The 24,549-nt window shown below is 42.5% G+C and overlaps 1 protein-coding gene across 2 annotated transcripts in view; it reads left to right on the top strand.

Moving 5' to 3' along the window:
- Positions 1–10,878: 10,878 nt before the first annotated feature.
- The window catches only part of TRIM44 (tripartite motif containing 44), a 31,472-nt gene continuing 17,801 nt past the window's right edge, over positions 10,879–24,549 (top strand). For both annotated transcript variants that reach the window (XM_053449600.1, XM_053449602.1), the window contains exons 1-4: positions 10,879–11,724; positions 13,810–13,887; positions 17,636–17,875; positions 18,539–18,558. In XM_053449600.1, the coding sequence (XP_053305575.1) occupies positions 11,305–11,724; positions 13,810–13,887; positions 17,636–17,875; positions 18,539–18,558 (758 nt within the window). In that variant the 5' untranslated portion in view covers positions 10,879–11,304. The remainder of the gene's footprint in view (positions 11,725–13,809; positions 13,888–17,635; positions 17,876–18,538; positions 18,559–24,549) is intronic.

Here is a 24,549-nt window from a genome sequence, read left to right as displayed (position 1 = left end):
GTAATTAACCAGAAAAAAACTAAATGCTATGATTGCCCCATCAGAAGAAGTACTGGCCAATGGTTCCACACCCAGTCCAGAATGTAATATAACTTTTATACCCCTGTACTAATTGAGTTGGAAGATCTTCCATGGGTTGTGGTCCACTGTCAGACTATCAATTAATTGCACCTTTAGTGAGTCTTAAGTCTTGAGCTGTCCTGGTGCGCAATAAGAGACTCTTCTGGATTCAGCTGGTCTGTCTTTTAAACCAGGGTGGCCCAACTTCAATCCTCCAGGGCCACAAACAGGCCAGGAATTTTCTCTATCCTTACCTGGAAACATGTAGTTTAATTGATTTTTTACTGAGATGCGTGTGCTCAGGCATATCCAAGTGGGATATCCAAAACCCATGGCCTGTTTGTGGCCCTTCAGGACTAGAGTTGTGCACCCCTGCTTTGAACCCTCTAAGAACTTAAGATGTGTTCTGCTCAGGGAGCTCTCTACAGAAGTAGAATTGGCAGAAGGCGCTGGCTTGAGTATTTCTCCATCAAAGAGCAGCATATATTAGATTAAACTGCTCCCTCTACCTTTGAAATGATTCCCATTATTTTTTCATACTCCAATCTTCCTAGAGGATTTGCAGCTAATCCACCTAAAATTGAGTCCGTTTTATACAGTTTAGGGTTTTACATTGAATGCTGGAACGCTGAATGTTGTAACAAACAGGGGTTTTTCAAGCGGAGTGATTGTATGACTACAAAGCCCATTATCCTGGTATGATAGGGATTGAACTCACATTTTTGCATCTGATTTGTTGCCCACGCCTGACTCTTTTCTAGACCCTACAAAAGCTGTGGGTTAAATGACTAAATATTGGTTAATCGGGCAACAAATCTCTCTCTTGAAAACATCCATGTCATTAAATTAGAACTTTTTGATCATCTAAGATCCTAGAAGATCAAAAAGCAAGGAATCTGTCTAGCTTTTTACCCACATGAACATTCTTCCAATAAGTGATCTTTTTAGACATATTCTTTCCATCATATATCTACTCAAGGTATATATTTTAAATTCCTGAATTCAGGACCAAAAAAAAACCTCTCTTAAAGTGACCAAACCATCATTTTGATACAGAACACAGACTTTACTTCCAGTGATTTGCGCGTAGTGTGATGAACGGTCTGAATCGATGAAGGGTTAAATGTGGGTGCATCTATGAGAAAAAGTACATTGTAATAGATTTCTAATATATTTTGCACATGTGTCATAGGTCAACCATGTGAATAAGCTGGTCTGGCTTCTTAATACTAACTTTAATGCTAATTTAATAGTAACTGCTAGAAAAAAATATGATATGTTTTGAAATTTATGGAAAACACTGGATTTTTTATATTTTTTTTTAAGTTGGAAGTTTGCTTTAGGGTTAATTTTCATCATGTCTTGCCAACCGGTTCCAGATGTTGTAGACTTCAGCTTCCATTGTGATCCACCGAGCTCGGGCCATAGCTGGAACCTTAAGGCTTTTGGGCTGGATGATGGGAATCAGAGTCCAGCACCGCTGTGTTAATGGGGGTAGCCTTTAACATATTTTGCAGCGGTGATACATGTCTGAACACGTCTGTTCATTTTACATACATATGCGGTTCGCACCGGCCTCCGATACCACCCCCATCATGCCATTATTCTCTGGCAATGTTGTTTTAACCCCTTAAAGACAATGGGCGGTCCCTAAACCCATTGAAAACAATGCATTTTGAGCCCGTACATGTACGGGCTTTGTCAATAAAGGGTTAAAAGCAAGATTCCTCAGTGTTGATCTAAAAACTGTCAGGAGTTTCATGCCGGAACATGGCAGACTTATCATCAAAGCTCGTTGGAATGGCTCATGGGAGGCTATCTTGAAAGTTATGGTAGTTTAGTATTTGATGCTCATCGTATTTATACAAATATCAAAGTTATCAATGTAAGGAAGTTTTGCTTTACCGAGAGGGTGCTTCCAGCAGAAGTGGTAGAGCCCAATATCCAGTAAGGGAATTTAAACATACACGAGATCCAGAATCTAAGATGAGATTTTTTTTGCTTTAAGACGTTATGACCTTCCACTAATAATTGTTTTTATTTGCAACGCTGTGAATTAAATGTTAAAATGAATTTTCCTCCCAAATTCAAAGGTGAGCTCATATTATTTAGAAAAATAGTACATGGCTTGTTATTCACCAAGGAGCCGTCAAATATATTAGACAACTTGGAAACCATAAAGGTCCAATACTAACCTCAGACTCCATTCCACCTCTGAAAATCCTACTCGCTGATACAATGTCTCATCATGACATGTTCTTTGGAATCCCAGTTGTTGCCATTTGTCCTTAACGGGTTAATCGATAAATATAATTTATATATAAAGTAGCAAGGTTTTTATATGAAGCAGGGATCGGACCTTCTCAGCTCTTACCATGGTCAAGGACCTCCAGCTGATGTGGACAATAAGTCAGATCCGACCTACAGAGAGGCTGGTAGTGGTGATAGGACCCGGAGTCCGCAGAAGCTGGAGTGCCAGAGGTTGTCTGAATGTGGTTATGGTGGCTGGAAATCCCTGATAAATGGGCACAGTTAGAAATTAAGTGTTGCTGACCCCTGAGCCCAGATCAGTAACTCATCCTCACCCAGAAGCAGCTTGTAACAGTGATTTATGGAGCCTGCTCTGGACACAGACAGTGAATGCCTGTTCTCTGAGCTCCATCATCTGCTTGTCAGCAGCTAATCTTCTTGGAAAGTGCATAGAAAGCACATTTCAGATCTGTCCCTACAAGAGCCACAGTAAACCTCCCCTGCGTGGAGCTTTCATGCCTCTGATGCACATTAACCTCTTCTGGGGATGCTGAAGAAGGTCATGCCCCAGAAGCACCAAGGGTTAATTAAATGGAGCAAGCAGCTCAAACATCCCATTGTTTTCTATGATGAGCGCAACAATTTAGGATCATCCTGTAGATCCCTGATTGCACTTATTGACCCTATAGGATGATTTAGGTCTAGAACCCCTATGGCTCTCAGCTGTAGTCTAAGAACAGATATTCTGAGGTCAATGCGTTCGTTATTCAAACATTATGACTTGCTAAAGTATTACTGTTTCTTTTGGTCCACAATGTGTGTTGATGCTGCACACTTAACATTGTAATGCAACTTGGTCTGATAAGAGTGTTACATTGGGGGTTGGGGTTTTTTGGACTGGGGCACTTGTTGGCAAGTGATTCACTCTGGGCTACATGCCAAGCAATAAACTAACTCATTATTCACTGCATGTGGCCAGAGCTGGAAATCTCACCTATTTCATTTCCTCCATACATGGCAATAATGTGAGGGCAGAAAGAAAATAAGTAACCCGAGGATGAACCTAATCTGGGGGATCCGGCGTAAAATTATACCTAATAGAAACAAAGAATTTGCCGGTAGATTGGCCCCATTCGGCCCCCATCTAGTCGCCCATTTATCTTAGATTCAGGAGCCATAGGCCGATCCCATGCATGTTTAAAACCACTCACTGTATTAACCTCTACCACTTCTGCTGGGAGGCTGTTCCATGTATCTTCCAACCTCTCAGTACAGGATGTAAGCCTCTGACCCTCTGGTCTTAGCTTATGGCCTCTTGTTGTAACATTTGAAAGTTCAAACGAGGAGAAATGAAACATTTGAAACATTCTGTCAGCATCTTCCTCTAAAGCCTCCATAGTGACCCAAAACATGAATATCTTCCGAGCCCAGGGAATCATCTGTCCCAAGTGCCACCCAGCGTACTGTACACATACATAACATCGCCTATCAAAATGGAAAATAGTCATTTAACATAAATACTGATTATTTTGATGCACTTTATCTTTTTTATTTTTATACAAAAAGTACAGTTTGTTTGTAAATGTTTACCCGATCTGTGTTTGTTTTCCAGACATTGCGTTGTAATCTACAGAATAAACCCAATGAACATTAAAGTAACTTGCTTTTATTCGTTTCAACTCTGATGTGTTTATCGTTTAATCTGTATTAATATATAGAAAAAAATCTGCTGCCGTATTCTTGATTTTTAACTGTTTAGGGCAATTCCCGTAACAAGCTGCCAAAGAATTCCCAGAAAATGAACTATGATCTTTAGTCTGTATGGAGCATCCCCCTTTGGCACATAAAAGGTTAATACAAAATGTGACAAGGAATGTTTCAATTCCCCCACCCCAAAAAAACTACAAGCTCGCAGGTTAGTGAATACGTCCTTTGGACAGCACGGTGCACCCTCTCCCATCTGGTACACAAAGGGTTAATACAACTTGTGGTTATGGGATGCGCAGAATATCCGGGATTTTGGGGATTTATGCATGTTTTGAAAATTCATATTCATCTACAGATGGCAGTATCCCGGATATTTACATTTTAAACATGTAACCATATAAGGAAATATTAAGGTTTTCATTTTTTGGCATATAGAACAAAAAATGCAATAATGCTTTTTTTTTTTTAAATAAATTAAAATCCGAGTGTTATTTTAAACCGTTTTTTTCTATAATATAATGTTTTCAGGCAGCTGCATATTAGCCGTTTGTAGAAGTTCTGGCTCTGTTATCTGAGCCCCAATCTACTAAACACCCCGACTCCTTATCATACTGTATGAGGGGAACAATAGAATGGCTCAGTCTTAATAACCCAGCTGGACTTTCTGACTATTAAAAGTCTATGGAGGAACGGACTTCATTAGCATTGCCATAAAGCATCATCTCAGTGTGGTGTTTGAGCCGGAAAAGTCCCCCAAAATATCACAATGGCGCATCCAGGTCTGCAGATAAAGGGAGTTTATTGGGGCAAAATAAGATAAAACTGGGTTATATGCAATGGCGCTTCGTTCAAAGTCCTTACGATATTCTGCGTTTGTCTTTTCGGATGTCTGACGCTAGCGGCGCCTGAGAGCTCCCGGCAGATAGAAATTATCGGCAGACAAATAAATATCCTTTGGTTTCATCCCTTCTGTAAGTAATAGCGGAACTAATAGTTTAGATAAAACAGATCATTTATCATCTCCGTAGAACTCGTCTCGCAGGCTGCCATAATGTAATACAGGACAGGAATACTCCATTAGGGAAAACGGTTAACCCTTTCCTGCTCAAAGGCATACAGCGGTGATGAGGTCTGTGCCGGCAAAGATCATTCAATTCGCAGCAAATTCCAGCAAATTAGCAGTGGAGAAATCTGGCTGAAAGTAATGAGAGTTGTAATTCAGGTGCTGCTCGATACGTAAAAACTAAAATTGGGTTACAGAGAAAGAGTTTAACACCCTCTCTGGCCATTTAAGGGTTAAAATCTGCCGTCACCGTATAGTTGCGTTCTGCGTACAAAACATGAAGTCCAATGAAAAACCCTATATGATGCTAATTTAAAGAATATTTATCATTTTAAGGGAACCGGCTACTCAGGTTTAACCATTGGACGGGGCCGGGCGGAGGTTTACGAGGGGTTAATGTTATCCGTTAGTCTCTCTGTTACTGGTTCTGTTCCAGAAGGAATGGGATATAAAGCTCGTCTGCGAGCACTTGAGTCATTTTCTTCCCTTTGTACTGACAGCAGAGCCCATTAAATATTGGACATTTAAGTGGTTTTTTTTTTGCGGGCGATTCTGGTAAATATCCGGCTCCCGCGGAGATGCCAGGAGTTCTGCTGCAGTCCTCAGCACATTCGCTATTTCCTGGGTTTATAAAATGCCCCCTAAAAGCTTCTACCGGGGGCTGGCCGGCACCAGTTACACCAGTAAGGAGACTCAGACTCCCAGTCTCAGCAGATCCTCACACTCAGAGCTTTGCTTATCCAGTGAACATATAGAATTACCACATACCCCCCCCCCCCGTGCCTGTCTCTATATACCACAAACACCCCCAGAGCCTGCCTATATACACATACAACCCCAGGGCCATCCTATATACAGTATATACCATATATAAACCCAGTATCTGCCTATACATACCATATACAACCCAAGTAACTGCCTGTATATACCATAAATACCTCTAATGTCTGCCTATATACACATACAACCCCAGTACCACCCTATATACAGTATATACCACATATAAACCCAGTATCTGCCTATATACATAAACAACACCATTCCCATCCTATATACCATATACACATACACATCTAATATTTGCCTATATATATAAATACACACACACATATACAAACCCCAGTACCTATGAGGGACCGTTAGGGACATTATGTTATGATATATGTGAAATAAAAAACAAAAATAAATAATGTCCCTAACGGCCCCTCATAAACATCCAGCAATTCCCGATACATGTATAAAATAATAGTAACATTGAAAGTGACAATAAATGATACAATGAACACACATTAAGATATACTGTACGGGTACTGATGGAGAAGAGAGCCCTGCTCCATAGGGAATATATATATATATGTAGTGTATACATGCACGGAACACAGGCACATGTACCATATGAACATACGTTCCACGTGAGCACATCACACATTCATTATTTATATTATTTATAAACAGCAGCAAACACTGACGCCCCATAAAGGAGGCATGAAGCATGCAGGTAACGGCGGGCCATGCGGACGCCCCAGAGGGGAGGCAGGCATTATCCGCCGGGGTTATAAATCTCACATTGTGACACTATATTGTTGGACATATGAAGACAAACCAGACCCAGCCCTGCATTCTGGAGCCCACACTCATCACAAACTGGCTCTAGAGCGACAGGTCCTTGTCCATGTCCTAGAGACCCACTCATGGTTCTGATCTAATGACGGTTCTGGGCCCTGGTGGCTCAGCCAAGCTAGGCTTTAACCCTGGCTCAATCCCCCTCAGTCTTCAGATCAGCAGCCCGTTTCTTGGAGAACATCCAACCGAGCATATGGTCCCTCTAAAAAAATCCTATCCATACAGCATACGAAGCTCCAGATAGAAAATATACTTTACAGACCAAAAAGAAAACCGGAGTTCTCAAATGAAACACTCTCTCCAGAATCCATGCGGCAAAAGCAAGCGAAAGAATGATGAACCGAAGAACACAGAGACAGCAAGGAACCTCGAGTCCTAAAACGTCACACAAGCCCCAACACAATGAAGATGAGGACAGTCGGTCATCTGATACGTTTAACACAAACGCTAACATGTATCATCTAGTAACGAGGCCGTAGAATGTTTGGACAGTTAAAATAGAATGTTACGGGATCATACAGCCATCGAGTACCTCTAGAGGATAATCTTTACCTCCATCCTAGTAATTGGGGGTATTTCCAAGTATTATGAATGTTCTTAACTTGCCCCTTGAACAGATGGCTTCTAGAATCTAGATTCCTACTGCTTTCTGGGACAATTAGAGGACCAGGTGTGTCTTGGACTAAATTCTCCTCTTCTGGAGTTGATTCGAGGAGCGCTTTGATCTGCTCTCCAGACAATGATGGCTGAATTCTTGACATTCTCCTCCTTCTTGGGATTATAGATGGGGGGGGGGGTGGGGGGGGGGGTTAGTGGGAAGCGGATTCCCAAAAAGCTTCCATGTGTGCTAAATGTGAACTCAAACAGATGGCAGGCGGAAGGAACGTATAGCAGGAGGCTTTCTGGAAGCACTGCTGACATCCAGAATTCTCTGCTTTAATAAAATACTGAGAGTTTACGCTGAGAGGTTTTTTTTTAAATGGGAAATTATTATTTAAAATAGCAAAAAAAAAAAAAACAAGGAGGACAGGCAAAGACTTGCTAAATGTAGTTTCTTAAAGTTGTGTGGTCACCTGTGTGCAAGCAGCAAATCGTTTAGTAAAAATGTCTTTGAGCCAACATAATACGGAGATATGTTGAGAGACCGAAAGGAAAAAATAACAGGAAAAAAAACAAAAAAAACTTAAAATTTATGATAGAACTAAAAATGTATATTTTTACAGAATTTGCACCAAAAAAGACCCGATAAAATTGACCGCCACGAGTAACCGTATTACACAATAAAAGCAGGCATATAAAGGGTAATATCGCTTGAAGGCTGTTATTATGGTGTAAGCGTGATTTGAAGTACCGCTCGTTTGGGTTAAATCACCCCTACAAAGCTGCGAAGGACGCGGCCAAAGTGCGCTAAGATTACCCGTCAGACCCAAAAGCCAATTTTCTCCAACAAAGAAGAAAGAAAGAAAATATATATATTTGTGTTCCATGAAATTGCTTCAGTTTGTAAACATGCGCCGCATTCAATCAATGGGTGTAATTTTTTCGCAAATTGCGTTTTTGGCCTCATTCCGTCTGACTTTTGGAACAAATCAATATTTTCATTATAAAAACAACATGCTATCCTCCTGCGAGCGGCGAATCCCGCGCTAGAAATCATAATAAAGCTTTTCCATGATTAGTTGAGTTATATAGCGCCATCATACTCCGCAGCGCGGTACAACAGAACGTAACAACATACCTGTGAACATGTTGGCTCTGGCTGTCCGGGGTCCTCCATCTTTAGGGGGGGAGTGGCTTTGATATGGGTGGGGTTACCTGCATGACTAGGAGGGGCTATCCCTATTTATGGGCAGGGCTAGCTTCATACACCTTACATTTTATGGGGGTGGGAGGGGAATGGGGTGGGGAGTGGGCGTGTCTAATGAGAGATTGAGCGCCGTCACTCTGTTCCTCGATACGTAGAGCGTCACATAACACTGTTGGGGTGTGAGGTAAAAGGTAACGAGGGGTGTGGCCAACAATGGCAGTAGGTGGGGTCAAAGGCATGGTAACCACCCACCTTACCCGGAAGACCACCAGGGATGGCTCCTCGGGCCAGTCATGGGAGATCCGAGGATCTCGCCAATCGAGACAGCAAAGCAGCTAACCGGGCCAGCAGTCCGTAGTGTCCATAAATCAGGGACTGCTGGTAGGTATGATGTGCAATTCATTGCACATTGTGGGTTATTTCACTAAGAGGAAACCCAGAGAAGCCAACTCCAGCACGGAGACCTGCAAACGCCCACCGCCAACAAAAACACCAGTTTATTAAATATAGCTTAAAAGTCCATTAGATCGAGCAGTCATTCCGCGCATTGCAGGGACACAATGAGGGGTTGGGTTACGGCGATTCATTTCGGAGCGGGGGGGGCTGTATTATTGGCAGCTTCGAGGCCCGAGAGAAATATGTGCGGGAACATAAAATGAAATCCCTTTCTGCTGAGGCATTAATGTGCGTCTCGTAACGGGGGGGGGGGTCTGGGGGTCGCAGCGCGGCTCTCCGCTCCAACTCACTTTCTTCGGTTCCATGTGAAATGACAAAAAAAACAAAACACTGAACTACAACTCCCATAACCCTCAGACTCAATGCTACGGTTAGATCCCAATTAGTTACACAACTAAATATAATTAGTATACACAAATCTGTTATTCTCCTTAAAACAAATATATCCATATTTGGTCATATGTTTTTTTTGGGGTGGAAAGCGTTAAATTCCAGAGGCCGGAGGTTTCCTGAAATAAACTCCTCGGTTACCTGTCTCTCCGCAGCGATACAGAGGCAGCTGCGGAATGTTTGTGCCCCGGCAGATGCAATCGCATTTGGATGCACAATTAGCCCGAGAACGGTTTATAATGATGATTGCGGGAATGCATGCGCCGCTTAATCTGACTTTTTTTTTTTTTTTGGGAACGTTTTATACCTTTATACAGCTGTCAAAATGCCAAATAATCTCTTAAAGGGGCGGTACGCTTTTCATTTTACCAACTTCTAGTCGGCCTGCCAAGTAAAAAAAAAAAAAAGAGTAAAAAAAACATAAATTATTATATTATTATTATTATATTATTATTATTATATTATTATTGTTATTTTATTATTATTATTATATTATTATTATTATTATTATTATTATATTATTATTATATTATTATTATTATATTATTATTGTTATTTTATTATTATTATTATTATTATTTTATCTGATCTGCTTCTTGAGCCTATTTCCTACAATGATACCGCCCAAGTGTCCCAGTTTTAACAGGACAGTCCCACTAAAGTGCATCGGCTGGCTGGAATAATAAAATCTCATGTAATTGGATATTAAATGTGGCCGCAAATTTGCTGCTCAATTTACCCCCCCCTCCCCCGATAAATTCCTAAGCTTTTGTTCTTGCATATTTTTTTATCTCCTTATCTGTCTACAAATGCACTAAAGCCGTAAATCAGGTTTAGGGGAAGCCCTGCAGGCTGTGAATACACCCAACACCCATTGAAATCATGTTTATGACATCATTTTTGGTTAACTCTTTGTTATTCGCCAATCATTGGGCTGTGCAATTCACTTAGTAGCGACGAAATATTTGTCTAAGCAGAGAAGGAAGAACCTCCGTTACACTATAAACGATACTTAAAGTATTAACAAAGTAACAAAGTACAGCAGGATGTTTATTTTAAAGAAGAAGAAATGTCATCATCTAAAAACAGTAACAAAGTTTTACTTTACTGAGAAGGTGGAAGATAAGTGGAACAGCCTCCCAGCAGAAGTGGTAGAGGGTAATACAGTGAGGGGATGTAAACATGCATGGGATAGACATACGGCTCTTGAATCTAAGACGAGAGCAACGACTGATTAAGGTTTGAGTCTTTGCAGCAGTAAATGTCATACGTTTCTTGTGCGTTCACCTGCTGTAAAGCAGGGCTGAATATTAATAAGAATAATGATGATGACATAGGCAGTTTTTAGGCTCTGTTTATTAAAGGTCTCATAAGTCCCTCTTTAAGGACACGCAGCATTTCTATTGAGCTGTAAGGTTAGTAAATAAAGACCCGCGAGACGCCCTGCTTACATCGTTCAGAAAGTAAAGAGACCGTCGCTGGGAGCAAACGTTTCATTTCCTGTGCTGCTGCTGCTGCTGACTCAGGAAGGAAAACAAGGCAGCGTGCAAAGTGAAAGCGAGATCCTCTCCTCGCAGGGAGGGAGAAGGGAGGCTCTTAAATCCTGATTGTTCAGACCGACAAAGTCACAAAAGGATCAGCTGCACAGCCGAGACCTAAATAGGACGAGAGGGCAAGCTGGCCGAGGGGAGGACGACGAGGTTTCCATGCACACAGCAAGGAGGCTACAAGGAAGTGGTGAACAGTCTATCAGGAAGTGAACGAGGAGGTCTAAAACAAGGTGCGGAGACAGGTGGACAAGATTAGCTAGGTCCAAGTAGACGAGAGAAGGTCGGGAAGAGACATCACGCGTGGAAAGGGGACAGTCAGAGTCTACAGCTCTGTAGGTCTTTGTAGAGCTTCTGGAAGTCAAGGTAAACCAAGAAGTTAGGGGTCAGGGGTTGTTAGGATGGCTCTCGCTCCGGAGGACGCCACCCAACTTCCCACTGACGGAACGTGTGACGCTTGCGAGCCCGATGAGGCATGTGAAGCTCTGGTATTCTGCGATGACTGTGGTTTCGCGTTCTGTGAGTTTCACGCCAACAAACACGCCGAGAGGTTCGCAGGACACAGGGTCAGGGGATTCTCGCAACCCTCCCCCGCAGAGCCGACAGCAGCGACAGAGGAGCTGACAGCATCGGCAGAGGAGCCAGGGCATGATACGAAGGAAAACGAGGAATCTGAGAAGAAGAAGTGCCCTCTACACAACCAGGAGCTCACGCTGTACTGTAGAGAGGACGAGAAGATTATCTGTGTGCTGTGTGCGGTGGCCGGGGACCACCGACAGCACCAACTCATAACCCTCAACGAGGCCTACCAGCAAATGAAGGTAAGCGGGGCTCTTGATCCGTGAGGAGCGGTCGTCGAAATACATATTTCATAGGAAATTAACTGATAAGGAGGCTAAAAACCCAATGATAGAAAATAATTCTGAAAGTTCTTGCAAAAGAATCTTCTGAAATGACTGGGCTTTCCGTCTTCGTGACACTAAAAGTCAGGCTTGGAGAAGTGAGAGTTTAATTAATAAATGTCATTCGGTCTGAGAGCGTCTGAGAGCGTCTGAGATGGGGATTGTTGAAAGTGACATCAAAAGGGGCTCAGCCTGGTAGCTGAAATTGTCTGGGTCCCTCTTTACTGGAGACGAGGCACCTGATCACTTGGTTGGGTTCCTCTGAACCTTAGACTCCCCTGCATTAAATGATAATGAGATTTAAAGACGTCCATTGCAGCCAGTCGAAGGAAGAACTCAAAGACTGTTTGGAGCAAGGAGTACCCGCAAAGTTCTTCTGTAGAGCCACCATGGCCAGTGAAGTCACAAGGACCCAACTCGGGTCAGGTTGAAAGATTGGTGAATACCAGAAACACTGTTGAATATGATATTGTGAGGCCACCTTGGTGGAAAGTTTATCTTAGGCGATGGTGGACTTTGAATGATTTACGTTTGAATATTTTTTGTTGTCAGGAAAAAATGTGTTTCTGAGAGCCTATCAGAAAAAAGAATGTGTGAGTTGCGTTACCATGGATTAGTGGTACCTGAGTGTGGTATTTATTCCGTGCCCCCTTGCCTGTAACTAAAACACATGAACATACTAACACGCAGCCCTGCAAACTCCATAAAAAAACTCACACTTAGCCCCTGACACTCCATATTCTGACACACACTCATGCTAACAACATACACTAACAACCCACATGCTCACACTATTCATACTAACACACAAACTCATGATAACACCATACATTAACACACATGCCTGCACCAAACACACTCAAGCTAACAACACCACCATATGCTGCCACACACTCATATGTACACCATACACAAACACACACATACTCTAACATCATACAGTAAGACCCCCAAACACAGGTGCTAAGAGCATACATACGTACATGCTAACACTATATGCTCTCACACAAATGCTAACACCACACACTAACACATGCACACTCTAATGCCATACAGCAACACCATTCTAACACCATACATACAGCCACTTTCCAACACCATACATTTCCACTCATACTCATGCACTTACACATACATACACCCACTCTCATTCTCTTGCACCATACGTGCCGCTGCCACACCACCCCACTGGGTGCCTTGGTTACTGGGCGCTTGGTGCCATGCACCTACGACATATCATCCTCAGTCCGCCATCTTTTTGGTCTTCCTGCCGGTACTGTCTGCCAATGGAAGCCATATCCCCCAACATTTCAGGTTGTTCAAATTAAGACACTTGGGGGTGGGTTGGGGTTACTGACCTTAGAGGATCTCCCCAACTGGCCCATGATCCCACAAAAGCAGGACAAATGAGAAGCAGGACAGTGGACAGTGCCTGAAAATCAGGGCCCTCCAACTAAAAGTGGGACAGTTGGGAGGTATGGGAGCGCGGTATGTGTGTTACGTGTTACGTGTGGCATGTGTGTTACTCCCCAGTTCCAGGGTATCTCTGCTGGTTTGAACGGAAGCTATTCTTGTTTCATGTCATTACGTTACCCTTTTAACGCAAGATAATGGAGGGGCCTCAGCATCATAAAGGAACGGGGGTGGGGAGATTATAGATAATTACATAGGGGAAAAATGAAGAATTATACGATTTAAAATAGAACAGCCACTTAAAGTAAAAGCTATTTACCAGTATATAAGAAAACTGTGTATTTGCATTGTATATTTTAACCTTTTCTTAGATATTTAATAAAATCTCATGAATATTTTCTATATCGTAAAACTGTACAATAATGCGTAATTATAAATAAAAATTCAAGGTGCGTTGTATGTGTTCCAGGGACAGCTGGAGCTCAGATTGGGGTTACCGTAACGCGCGCGGCACCCTGCCGCCGGCTTTCAGCCTTACCCTGCCGCTTTACGTCTCTTATGCTTTAGTGACCTCTGGCATCCTTTCCCTAGAACAGAAAACCCGTTGACCTGAAGCTGGCTATGGGTGATATGGTGGAGAAGCTGAAGGTGAAGTGTGCTGACCCTAGAGTAAGTAGTGAGTGTTGTCCCCCCCCCCTTTTTCCTCCCCAACCATGATTCCCCCAAAGAGCCTTACGAGGCCATCTACGTTCTCCTGTGTGGGCTGCTTCGGCTCTCTTTGTGAACATTCACGGCGCGTTTTGCTTTGACAGTCTTGGACACCATCACGCCGTCGTCTCTGATTCTATTCGCTCGGCTGGCGTCTTTTTTTTTTTTCTTTCTCCGTAATTAATGGCTTCTTTTATTCTGTCGCTAAGGAACAGAGGATACCCGCTTATTCCAGCTGCAAGAGCATGCGATGTGTACAGTTCATTGAGTCGGACTCATGCTGGTTCACGCAGCATTACCTATCACCGAGATTAAAATTAATCCGGCGTAATAGGGATGTGTGCCAGTTTATGGGAAGGGAGCGTCTGTGAGCCGGTCCAACTTATTGCTTTAACCCGTTGGGGGCTTTCTACCAAGTATTTTCCTCCTCACAATGGATGCAAACCTTGAAGTCACAGGCAGGTGTGATGAGTTGCAGATGGGCAATGTCGTCCGCCATGTTGGACACTGGGCAAACACTCAGTGGGCTGCTTGGCCAACATCGCTCCATAGACACCTCATCAGCCACTCCAGTGGCCACCAGCTGGATATGCCCGGCCGCACATTACAGGAGCATAACATGCATGGCGAGGCCGCTCATATCCAGCTGTCGGCTACGTCATGAGCAGCCGCCGGCCTTAAAGTGCCAGCGCCGCCGCGTCATCCCCAGTCCTGACCTGGTTGAGCACTTCATCTACGTAGAGGTGGTGGGCTTCCACAATAATGTCCCACCTTCTGCTTAGTTGCCCCTCCGCAAAATTATTTTTTTTTGCCATCCAACCACTTAAATTGATTGACAGGTGACGAATACCATTTTATTACAATAATTTAAAAGATGGCAAGGACAAGGGGTGGTGTTGGGTACGTTGACCCATGCTGAGGGTATAATATGTTTTATGGAGGGTTCGGCCCGTTCTGATCGTGACCTCGGTGTCTATGAATCAAACCCTTCTTGCCAGCTCTTAGTAATCCGCTTTGCAAACACCTGCTCCATTTGGGAAATAAAGCGCATCATTTGCCCCTGCTAACAACAAGCAGATATTTTCCTCTGCCCTCGGTTGACAACTGGCATTTACCGAGTAATAATTTATATATATTTGCGGTGCCCCTCCGCGTCTCATCCACGCGCCGTTCGGCGTCATTACCCATTACAATAATGCCATTAACTTCTATTTTTCTGAACGGCTGGACTGAAGAGAGCTCAGCGTGTCATTTCATTACTTGATTTATCTCCGAGAGAGAAAGGTTTCAGCCAATTGATGTTAATTTAGGTTCTTAATTGATGTATTTTCTGGCAGCGAGTGTCTGAGTTCATCTAATGTAGGATCTCAGGGGGGGTTCTGTAAGGTGGCCAGCTCGTCGTTTGCCGCATGGATCGGGTGAGGGATTGGTTAGGCACGCTAGGTCCTACAAGTCACTCAAACCAGGTTATTCTTCAATTCCAAATGTTTCGAGATGGGCGAGCTGGTGTGGGCTTCATCCAACTATGGAGGAACGTGAGCCAATCTGGGTAAAGAAGCCTCCTCCTCTTCTCTTTTTTTGGGCCAGATGGATGCTCGTGAGTACAGCTGGACGAAAAATCACATTTTCTTCCTGTGGGAGTATTCGTGAAAAACATGACTTTCCTACTTTCTGCCGAACCTCCTGCCGGAACATCGTTGCCAGCTGTAATAATGCAGTAACCTTGAATATAGGCTCCCTGATGTTACAATCCACACAATTCTCTTTACTTCCCGGAACGTTGCGTGTGTTGTGATGTCATGTCACAAGCCATAAACGCCTTGCCGCATGCGATGTTTTCACCCATCTCTACCCATTAGCACCCTGGTATCTAGGTCATAATTGAGACTCGGCTCATGTTCTGGCATAGATCACATCTTTAGCTGCTTCAAGGTAGCTGTACATGGAAGCTATAGACTTAATAATAATTATTAATGGATTATTAATAATATAATTATATTGATATATTAATATTATTAATATTGTTATAGTATATTATTATTAATTATTATTAATTATTATTATTATTATTATTATCATTATGTAGTCATAGACCTAGGGGTCAGATCAAGCATGCTCACAAATCCCATCTGGCTTATTTGTTAAGGCTCTGCCAGCATTAACCCTTTAAAAGTCCATAATGAAGCTATGGCTCACTGATGGTGGCAACCCAATGGGTCTAATAGCGATTATTGTGAAAACCAAAAACAAAAAGATATGTATTAAGAAGTTATGTATTGAACCACCTGTTTTCAAGTAGGGGCTTTAGCTGTGATGTAGCAGTGAGAAAAGCCCAGGATGCTCACATATCATTAAATCAGAGTAGAACATGAAGAAGTTAGAGCCATGCCGTGTGGAGATCTTACCCTGAGATTCACATGTGAAGCCCTGAGACACATGTGAAGCCCTGAGAGTTCTCATATGAAGTATGGACTATATTAATGTATGTATAAAGTATGACCCAATCTGGTATATATTATGTTCTAAGATGAAGATCAGGGCTGGCTTTTCAAGGAGGTCCAACTAAGAAGGTGTCTAGGGGCTCAGCTGAGCGCTTCTTCAAGCCAAACACAAGGAATTTTAATAAAAGTAGTTAAATAGGTGGCTCCCGATATCACATTTCACTAAGTGCTTTTGCCCCTCCGTGAACTTGTAAAAGTTTTGTCGAAATATCTATAGAATACTAGAGTTTCAAGCCCTTTCAGAAAGGGAAAGGAGCATTCGCTCGTTGTCATTCCAGTGAAATATTGTGCCCTGTGGGTACCTGGTTTATGACCTCCTTCCTGGGGACTGTAATGGGATCCGAAGTGTCGCAAATGGAACCCTAGAAGAGTTCGTGTAACAGATACCTTCTGTGTCTTATTTAGATTGTTTCCTTGTAAAAAGCCTTCCCGGCATAACACATATAGATTGAGGGGGCTTTCGGGGGGGGGGGCGGAGAAAAACTATAGGAAAATATCTACGTTTCTTTGTTTATTTTTAATGTTTTTTGTTCTTATTAAATATAAATACACGTGTATCGATATGGGCAAATCCAGAAACAATGTAACCTTGAATCTTAAAATGTGCAACATTTCCCAAAAAACTTTCAAGATTCTAGAAGACATGGAAGTATGGATACAATGACTTTGATTCCTAACCCTTTGCACATCCTGCCTCTCTTTAGGCATGTCGTTTAAGCACCGCGCGCACACACACCCTTACACTTGGTGTGTTTTAGCTTGCCCGTTCTTTTATTTCTTTGTATCGAAATATCGGGTTGCTGTGACCTAAGAATGATCTTATGATCTGGCTATTTGACCAGTGCAATTGGCCAATTGGCTATTTGACCAATTTGAATTAGTCCAAATTCATGTCAGCATAAGTGGAGTGGCCCATTGTTTGGTTCAGGAGATGGTTCCCAGTTGAGATTCTTGTTGCCTGGAAATGTCTCCTGGAGTTTAAGCAAATAAATGTTTCAGTTAAGATCTAAGGTCTAACATGTCATTGATATGGAATACATGAAGTTAAACATTTACCAGCAGTAAAACCTCTTGAGGTCTATTTTGAGTCCCACCACCAACGTCCATGGCCTTCTAATACCTGACGTGTCCAGCGGTTGGCTTGTGGCTGGGCCCTCCTGTGGCTCTTTAGAAATGTAGTGTTTAACCCTGTGTTCTCTGTCCGTCAGGTATCCCGCAGTGAACTGAAAAGCTTTATTCAGAAGGAGTTTGATCACATGAGGGACCTGGTACAAGAAGAGGAGAAGAGGGCGCTGCACTTTGTGGACCTCCAGGAGGCCATGGCCTCGGCTCACGTTACCGAGGTCCTTGCAGAACTTAATGTCCACATGGGAAAACTGATGACGGAGATGGCGGAGATCACCCGGCAGCTGAACAGCTTTAACCAGATGGCGAATGAAAAATCCGAGGTAATTTGAGCCTAAACTGCACCTAATCTCCTGGTTGGTGATTCCGATTACATGTAAAAGTTGATGTTTCTCAACATACCAACATTTATTTCGTAAAGCTTTGAGTCTGAATACATTCGCTATATTACATATTATATATTAGCCAAAAATTCCACCAGCATCACATTAAAGGAACTGTAAAAAGTAAATTTTTTTCCAAATCTAATATATTGATACATGAAATAAATGGTGTATACAGACCAAAAACAAACACCTTTCATATATAGCATGGGAATGGCCATCTTATCTTCCAATACTGAGGATCTACATGATTATTCCTCCCCATGGGAGCTAATTGGCACTGGATAGATGAGACCAAGGGAGGAGAATTCAAGATAGGGGGATAACTTATGCAGTATTTCTGGTGGTTATCTCAAGCTGGTTCCTGGGTGGCCATTGTAGGAGGCTATATTTTAGCTAATGGGTGATTGCCCCAGTTATTGGGTAATTTTTTCGGGACGCCATCTTTTGGAACTCATCTACTTGTTTATCTGCTTCTGTATTTTTGTAGACCAGATATTGGGGCAAATTTTGTGTAGAGAAGCATCAATGGGGCAGATTAAGAAGCGGTTGTTTTTGGTGTTACTTATCCTGAGTTTTATTCTTTTACTTTTGTCTCTGCAGAACCCAGAAGAAGACTCCAGGTGAGCACATCCATTAACTATTTATATTAATTATCACTTTCATTATTTATAAAAAAAAAAATGTGTGGAACGTTCACAGAATAACAAACTTGCTCACTAATAAAAATAATAAAGTGTATAAAATGCAATAAAATATATAATAAATATATATAATGAATATATATAATAAATAAAGCGTTTCTGTGACGCAATCTCTTCTCTTTTTATTGGTACATCTTTTAGACTAGAAACTCTATTGACCTTCGAATTAGTGCTTTTAATTAATTGCTGCAGTCTTTTAGACCTCATGCGTAAGGAATGCGGGGAGATGTGACAGATGTGTATATACAATCGGGATGTATTTGCTTTCTAAACACGAAGCCAGGAAGTGTTCTTTCCCAAGACACTGTCGGAACGTAAACATTTTTGGGAGTTCGAAATTCTTAAGAAATGTATCAGTTCTGGGGATATCTCCTGCTAGTTCTGCTGGATTTCGCTCATTCCTCCGTCTCATTCCTCCGTCTCATTCCTCCGTCTCATTCCTCCTTCTCATTAACGCTCCTCCTGTTATTTTGCACCGGTATTTCTAGAGGGTTATCATCTAGATAGCTGCACGGTTTTGTTAAAACATCTGGGAATACTTACCAAGGACGTAGGATAAAAGGGGTTAATGTGTTGTTTTTAAAAACACCCAATGACAGCATCTGGTCCCACATGTGGGTCTTGCCCGCAGATGTGAGTCTAATGCGGGGAAAAGCGTTTGATGGGATGAAGAAGAGGTCAAGGGTAGAAACGTGCTTGCAATATGACTACACTATGGCGGGAGATATATTAACTCTTTTATTGGTTGGGATCTGGACAATTATCCCTCCCCATTAAGTTTCCCTTATTGTTAAGTTTCTGATTGTTGTTGATTGGCCGAGGCAGCCTTCTAAGGGTTTGCAGATATAAAAAATATATATGTATATATATATATATATATATATATAAATATATTATTATTATTAATATTAATATTATTATTATTAATAGTATTGCTTCTCTTAAAAATACTCTTCAGAAGTACACAGAGAGTGGAGGATATTGTTTTAATATATAACCAAAAATAATAAATTACATTTTGACCGTTAACACCATTAACGTGGTTTTTTGGGGGGAATGATGTTCATTGACGCTTTATAACGAGCCCAGAAAGTATTGCTGGTCTCAGGCATTACTTGGCCTCCAGCTTTCCGAGAGGTCAGGCGGTGATTGGGACGCAGGTCCTCTAAGGATACCGCGGACAGCGTCAGTAAATCACTACCCGCGCACGGCATAATACCGCTGCCAACACCGTGACAACTCATTACCGAATGCCTCAGCTCTTCCCCCGGCTTGGAGAATTAGACAGATAGCCTCGGTCGCTAATCTCTCGGATGGGAATATGTCGAGAGTCTCCCGGGAGAAGGCATTAAGCGTGTAGCCCAGCGAGGGTGAAGCACCGAGTTAACCTTTATTTATCTATATCACCGGAGAGCGGCACCGGGATTTACTATATATATATATATATATATAATGGCCAGACACAAGTCTTTCTGTAGGGCTTTTGTAGTCCGGAAAGTAAAATTAAAGGGACCCTTCAGCCACTATATTCACATTAATGCATTTAACATGCATTATGGGGGGGATTCTTTTCCTCTTTCCTCACCCCCCAGCTATTTCCGTGCAGGGAGCTGTCTTCAGCGTACTATATACCTACCGCCAACGCTGGCTCGTCGAACGAGAACCTTCGAGATCGGGTGCAGAAAGCGCTCCCATTGATTTCAGTGCGAGCGCTTTCCTGCTACTGATTGACACTTCAAGCAGCCAATCAGTGATGAGAATCCTTGGACCACAGAGGAGGTGGGGGGCTTCGAGTATACTTAAATGAAAGGATTTTCTTACTACTATTTTATCATTTTTGAAGATTGAATGTTAAAAGCGCTACGGAATTGGATGGCGCTATATAAAACAATGAATAATAATAAGAATAATAAAGCACTAAGTACTTAAATATGCTTTGGGGGAGGGGGCGGCCTGGGACATTAAACTGTCTCCTGTAACAATATGTAAGACAGTATATTCAGGCGCTACGCACATCGCATGCCATGCTAAAATGGTTAAGATTAAAAGAAACCTTGTCAAACTGTGATTATTTTTCATTAAAAAATAGAATTTATATTCACTATAAATGATACTCTTTAAGGAAACTTAAAATATTGATTTTCTGATTTGTGTAAAGAAAAGGAGATCCGAGGAAAGAACTGAAGGACAAACGTGCAAATCATCCAATACGATAAATCCCGCCGCCACGTATTGATCAGCGTCACAGCTGTGATATGGCTGGACCTTGATTAAGACGTAATAAACACGGCTCGATACGTTGCTTCATTCAATTCATCCGCTAGCGAGCCTGTTTGTGATAGAGAGATCTTTATATCAGCCGAAGCTCTCATTACTGGCGGATACATCGAACCGGACAGCAGATCTCCATTCTAGATCAGCTTCGCTGTCCGTAGGGTTCTGAAGTCATATTAGTTATGGCCGTTTCTGGCCAGTCCTTCCAAATCTACGGGCGCTTTATAAATGAAAGACGACAAGTAACAAAGTTTGGGGTCACTGAGCTGTTTCCATTGGACTGTAACATAAATGCAAAAGAATTTTCTAACGATCAATTAGCCTTTTAGGCTTAAACTTGGAACACAGAAGTGATGGGAGTGATAAAGGGCCATTGGAACACAGGAGTGATGGGAGTGATAAAGGGCCATTGGAACACAGGAGTGATGGGAGTGATAAAGGGCCATTGGGACACAGGAGTGATGGGAGTGATAAAGGGCCTCTCTACGTCTATGAAGAGATTCCATTAAAAATCAGCCATTTCCAGTCATTTACAGAATTAACCCCGTTTGCGCTGAATTTCTGATCCGTTTCATGATATTGTAATGGACAAAATTTGCTTTTCTTTCAAATACAAAACCATTTCTAAGTGACCCCAAACTTTTGAATTATATATATATACCTGCTTCATGCGGTTTATACAGTAACTGTCTTTTTCTTCCCCCTTTCTCTGCTTTTTCTCCTCTAATTGCCTCTAATGGCTATCGCATGACTAAATCCATTATCGCTAAGCTTGGCGCTCTCCAACGAGCAATGTGCATTCACGCTCCCCCGTAAAGAGAGCACGCGCTATTAAAAGTGCCATCACCAGCATATCCGTCATCGCGCGGGCGAGACCCCCACACCCCCCTGTCTGACCAGGCGCTCTAATCCCGGAGAGGGCTCAACCTGTCGAATCCTCACGAAGACAGGAATTCAGGGTCTATATTTGTAACTTTTCCAAGACGGAGTACAGAACAAGGCCAAACATGGAATTCCCAAGCTAAGCGCTGGCTGTGCTCTAACGCGCTGATTAACCCCTTTGTGTCCGGCTTTGGAGCTCGGTGACGTTTAGATGTAGATTGTAAGCTTCTGAGCCAAGCCCTCGTTACCTAATTCGTCAGCTCGTCTGTCGGCTCTAGTTTTGTCGGACCCTTTAAATGTATGGACTTTAAGAAGCGCTGCGGGAATTGTTGGTGCTATATCAATAAAAAATAGTAATAATAATAATAATAATAATAAATATGATTTTATATTAATTTATACGTTGGCAGCAGGTATCCAGAAGCTGGAGGGTAGATTTTATGTCATTTAAAGTATTGGTAACCTTTGCTCTGGGAAAAAAAAAGCCAAATGCAGTGAGGTTGGGTGAGTAGAAAGGGTTAAGCGGAGAAAACATGCGCATTAGAGGACTCCGAGAGTCTCGGCTGCTGCAGAAGGAGAGCAGAAAGCTGTGATGTCAGCAGACGGATGGATTTTTTTTTGTCTTTTCCTTTTTTTTTTGGTTGCTGGGATGTGACCTGATTCCTCAGGCTGTCAGTGGGTGGAATCTCATGGCGGTTTTTTGTCTTCCTTGATCTTAACGCATGACGTATAGACGGGGGGGGGGGAATTGGGGTTCTACATACTGTTCAGAGAGCCCGTCGGTGCAGCGTAGGCTATAGAGTGGTACAATGCACACCCCTGCGGCCCCCCACGGTGCAGGGGATCCCCCCATTATTATTTATTGTTTATATAGCGCCATCATATTCCGTAGCGATGTACAATACATTCCTTTTCGGAGCCCCTTACACTTCTTGCTACACGAGCCGGCACCAATCCCATCTCTACCTCCTAACATCTGTATTTATTTATTACTAGCCACGTGCGAGGTGTTTGTTATCAGATCGGTGATTTATTTTGGGGTAAAACATTTCAATTTGTTTTGCTTTGTCATATAACAGATATAGCGGATGCTACGAATCTGCAGCCACCCACGACTCGATACAGAATACGCGCATGGACGGGGTAGACTGCATCATTTCTTATAGGAGGGGGTCCCAGCGTTATGTGTTCCGCTACAGATTGATGCACAATAAACCTGCGCAAAATATCGTTTATATAGCATTTCTCCGCCATAAAAAATACTATTAGCTCTTCTATAAAGAACTATCGTTCACTCATAGTGAGTAGAGACAGGCAGCTTCTTGAGCTCTATCTATTGGCAACTACAATTCCTATCACGACCAGCCAGAAAGAAAAAAAAACTGAAATTATTTGAAAAATTCCAAATATGGAATTATGGACTAATGGGATTTATTCGACTGGAAGGTCGAGGGGTTAAACAAAGTTTAAAGGTAGAACCAGATCTTGCTTAAAAGCACCTTCGTAAAAAGTGTGAAATGTAACAAAAAAAAAGGGTCAGGAGCTGATATAACCCTACATGCCCTTTCCAGAAAATCAGGCCGCGCACGCACACCACACAGCTTGGTACTAGAAATGTCTTCCTAATAATAGAACCTAACGACACGGGATAAGAAAGTCAAGAGAGAGTGCGTGGAGAATATTACCCAGAGAGGCCGTGAACGGAATTTAACTACCCCGGACCAGAAAGGATATAAAATGGGGTCATGGGGCGTATGCGGCTGCCAAACTTTAATTTAAAAAAAAATTATTTTAAAGAAGTTGCAGTTGGGGTGAGGGGTGCAAGTGACGTTTGTTTCCTACTCTGAAGGTCCTAGACGTACGCTAGACTTAGTACTACTATGGCCTCCTATCTTCGTCTTACTCTTTTGAATCCAAGAGCCTTTAGAGGTAGTGGATAGATAGGACCTGGACGGGCTTCGTAGATAATGTGCCGATCTCCCAGCTCATCCTCACTAAGTCCCTCTTTCATCTTCTGCTGTTCCTCCAAAAACGGTGCCTCATGAGATGCTTAGTCTTCCTTATGAAGGAACCTCAACCCAAGAGATAAAGACCTGGCTGGGTGATTCAATCCAACGTAGGCATACATTGACTCCTTCTTAGAAGCTAGACGTCAACGGAATGTCTGTTCTGCGCCACCTTCTAGCTTCTAAGAAGGAGTCAATGAATGCCTACGTTGGATTGAATCACCCAGCCAGGTCTTTATCTCTTGGGTTGAGGTTCCTCCATAAGGAAGACGTTCCGTTGACGTGGATGAAAGATTATTTTTCTCGTTGAGATGATGTTCTGATGATGGAAATGATAGATCTGCTAGAAAGTGCCAACCATGGCAATCGCTCAGCTGCTAGATATACGTTGATATATAATGACCTCTGGCCATGATTGATCCTTGGTAAATCATGTTGGCCATTATCGGTACAGCTTAGGTCAATACCAGTCATGATGAGTTAAGGTGTCTCAATCAACCTGATTCTAAGCCACTATAGATCAGAAAAGACTTCATTCAATCCCAACGGGCCATAGAAAGTAGAATTAAGGTTGGAAAGATGTCCGAAGTCTTCACTTCAACGGCCTACAGGGTTTAACCCTTTCCCTTATGTCCATTGTCCACACCTTGGACTCACAGTCATTAACCACCAGACGAGAAGCCCCGGTGAGAGCCGGGTTGAGGAATGATGATTAATGTTCCTCTGAAGGTTTGACGGGGTCACCGAG

This window comes from Spea bombifrons, chromosome 10 (assembly GCF_027358695.1).
Source record: "Spea bombifrons isolate aSpeBom1 chromosome 10, aSpeBom1.2.pri, whole genome shotgun sequence".
Lineage (NCBI taxonomy): Eukaryota > Metazoa > Chordata > Amphibia > Anura > Pelobatidae > Spea > Spea bombifrons.
Note: the sequence above shows the minus strand (reverse complement) of the source record. Positions and strands in the feature narration are given on the sequence as shown.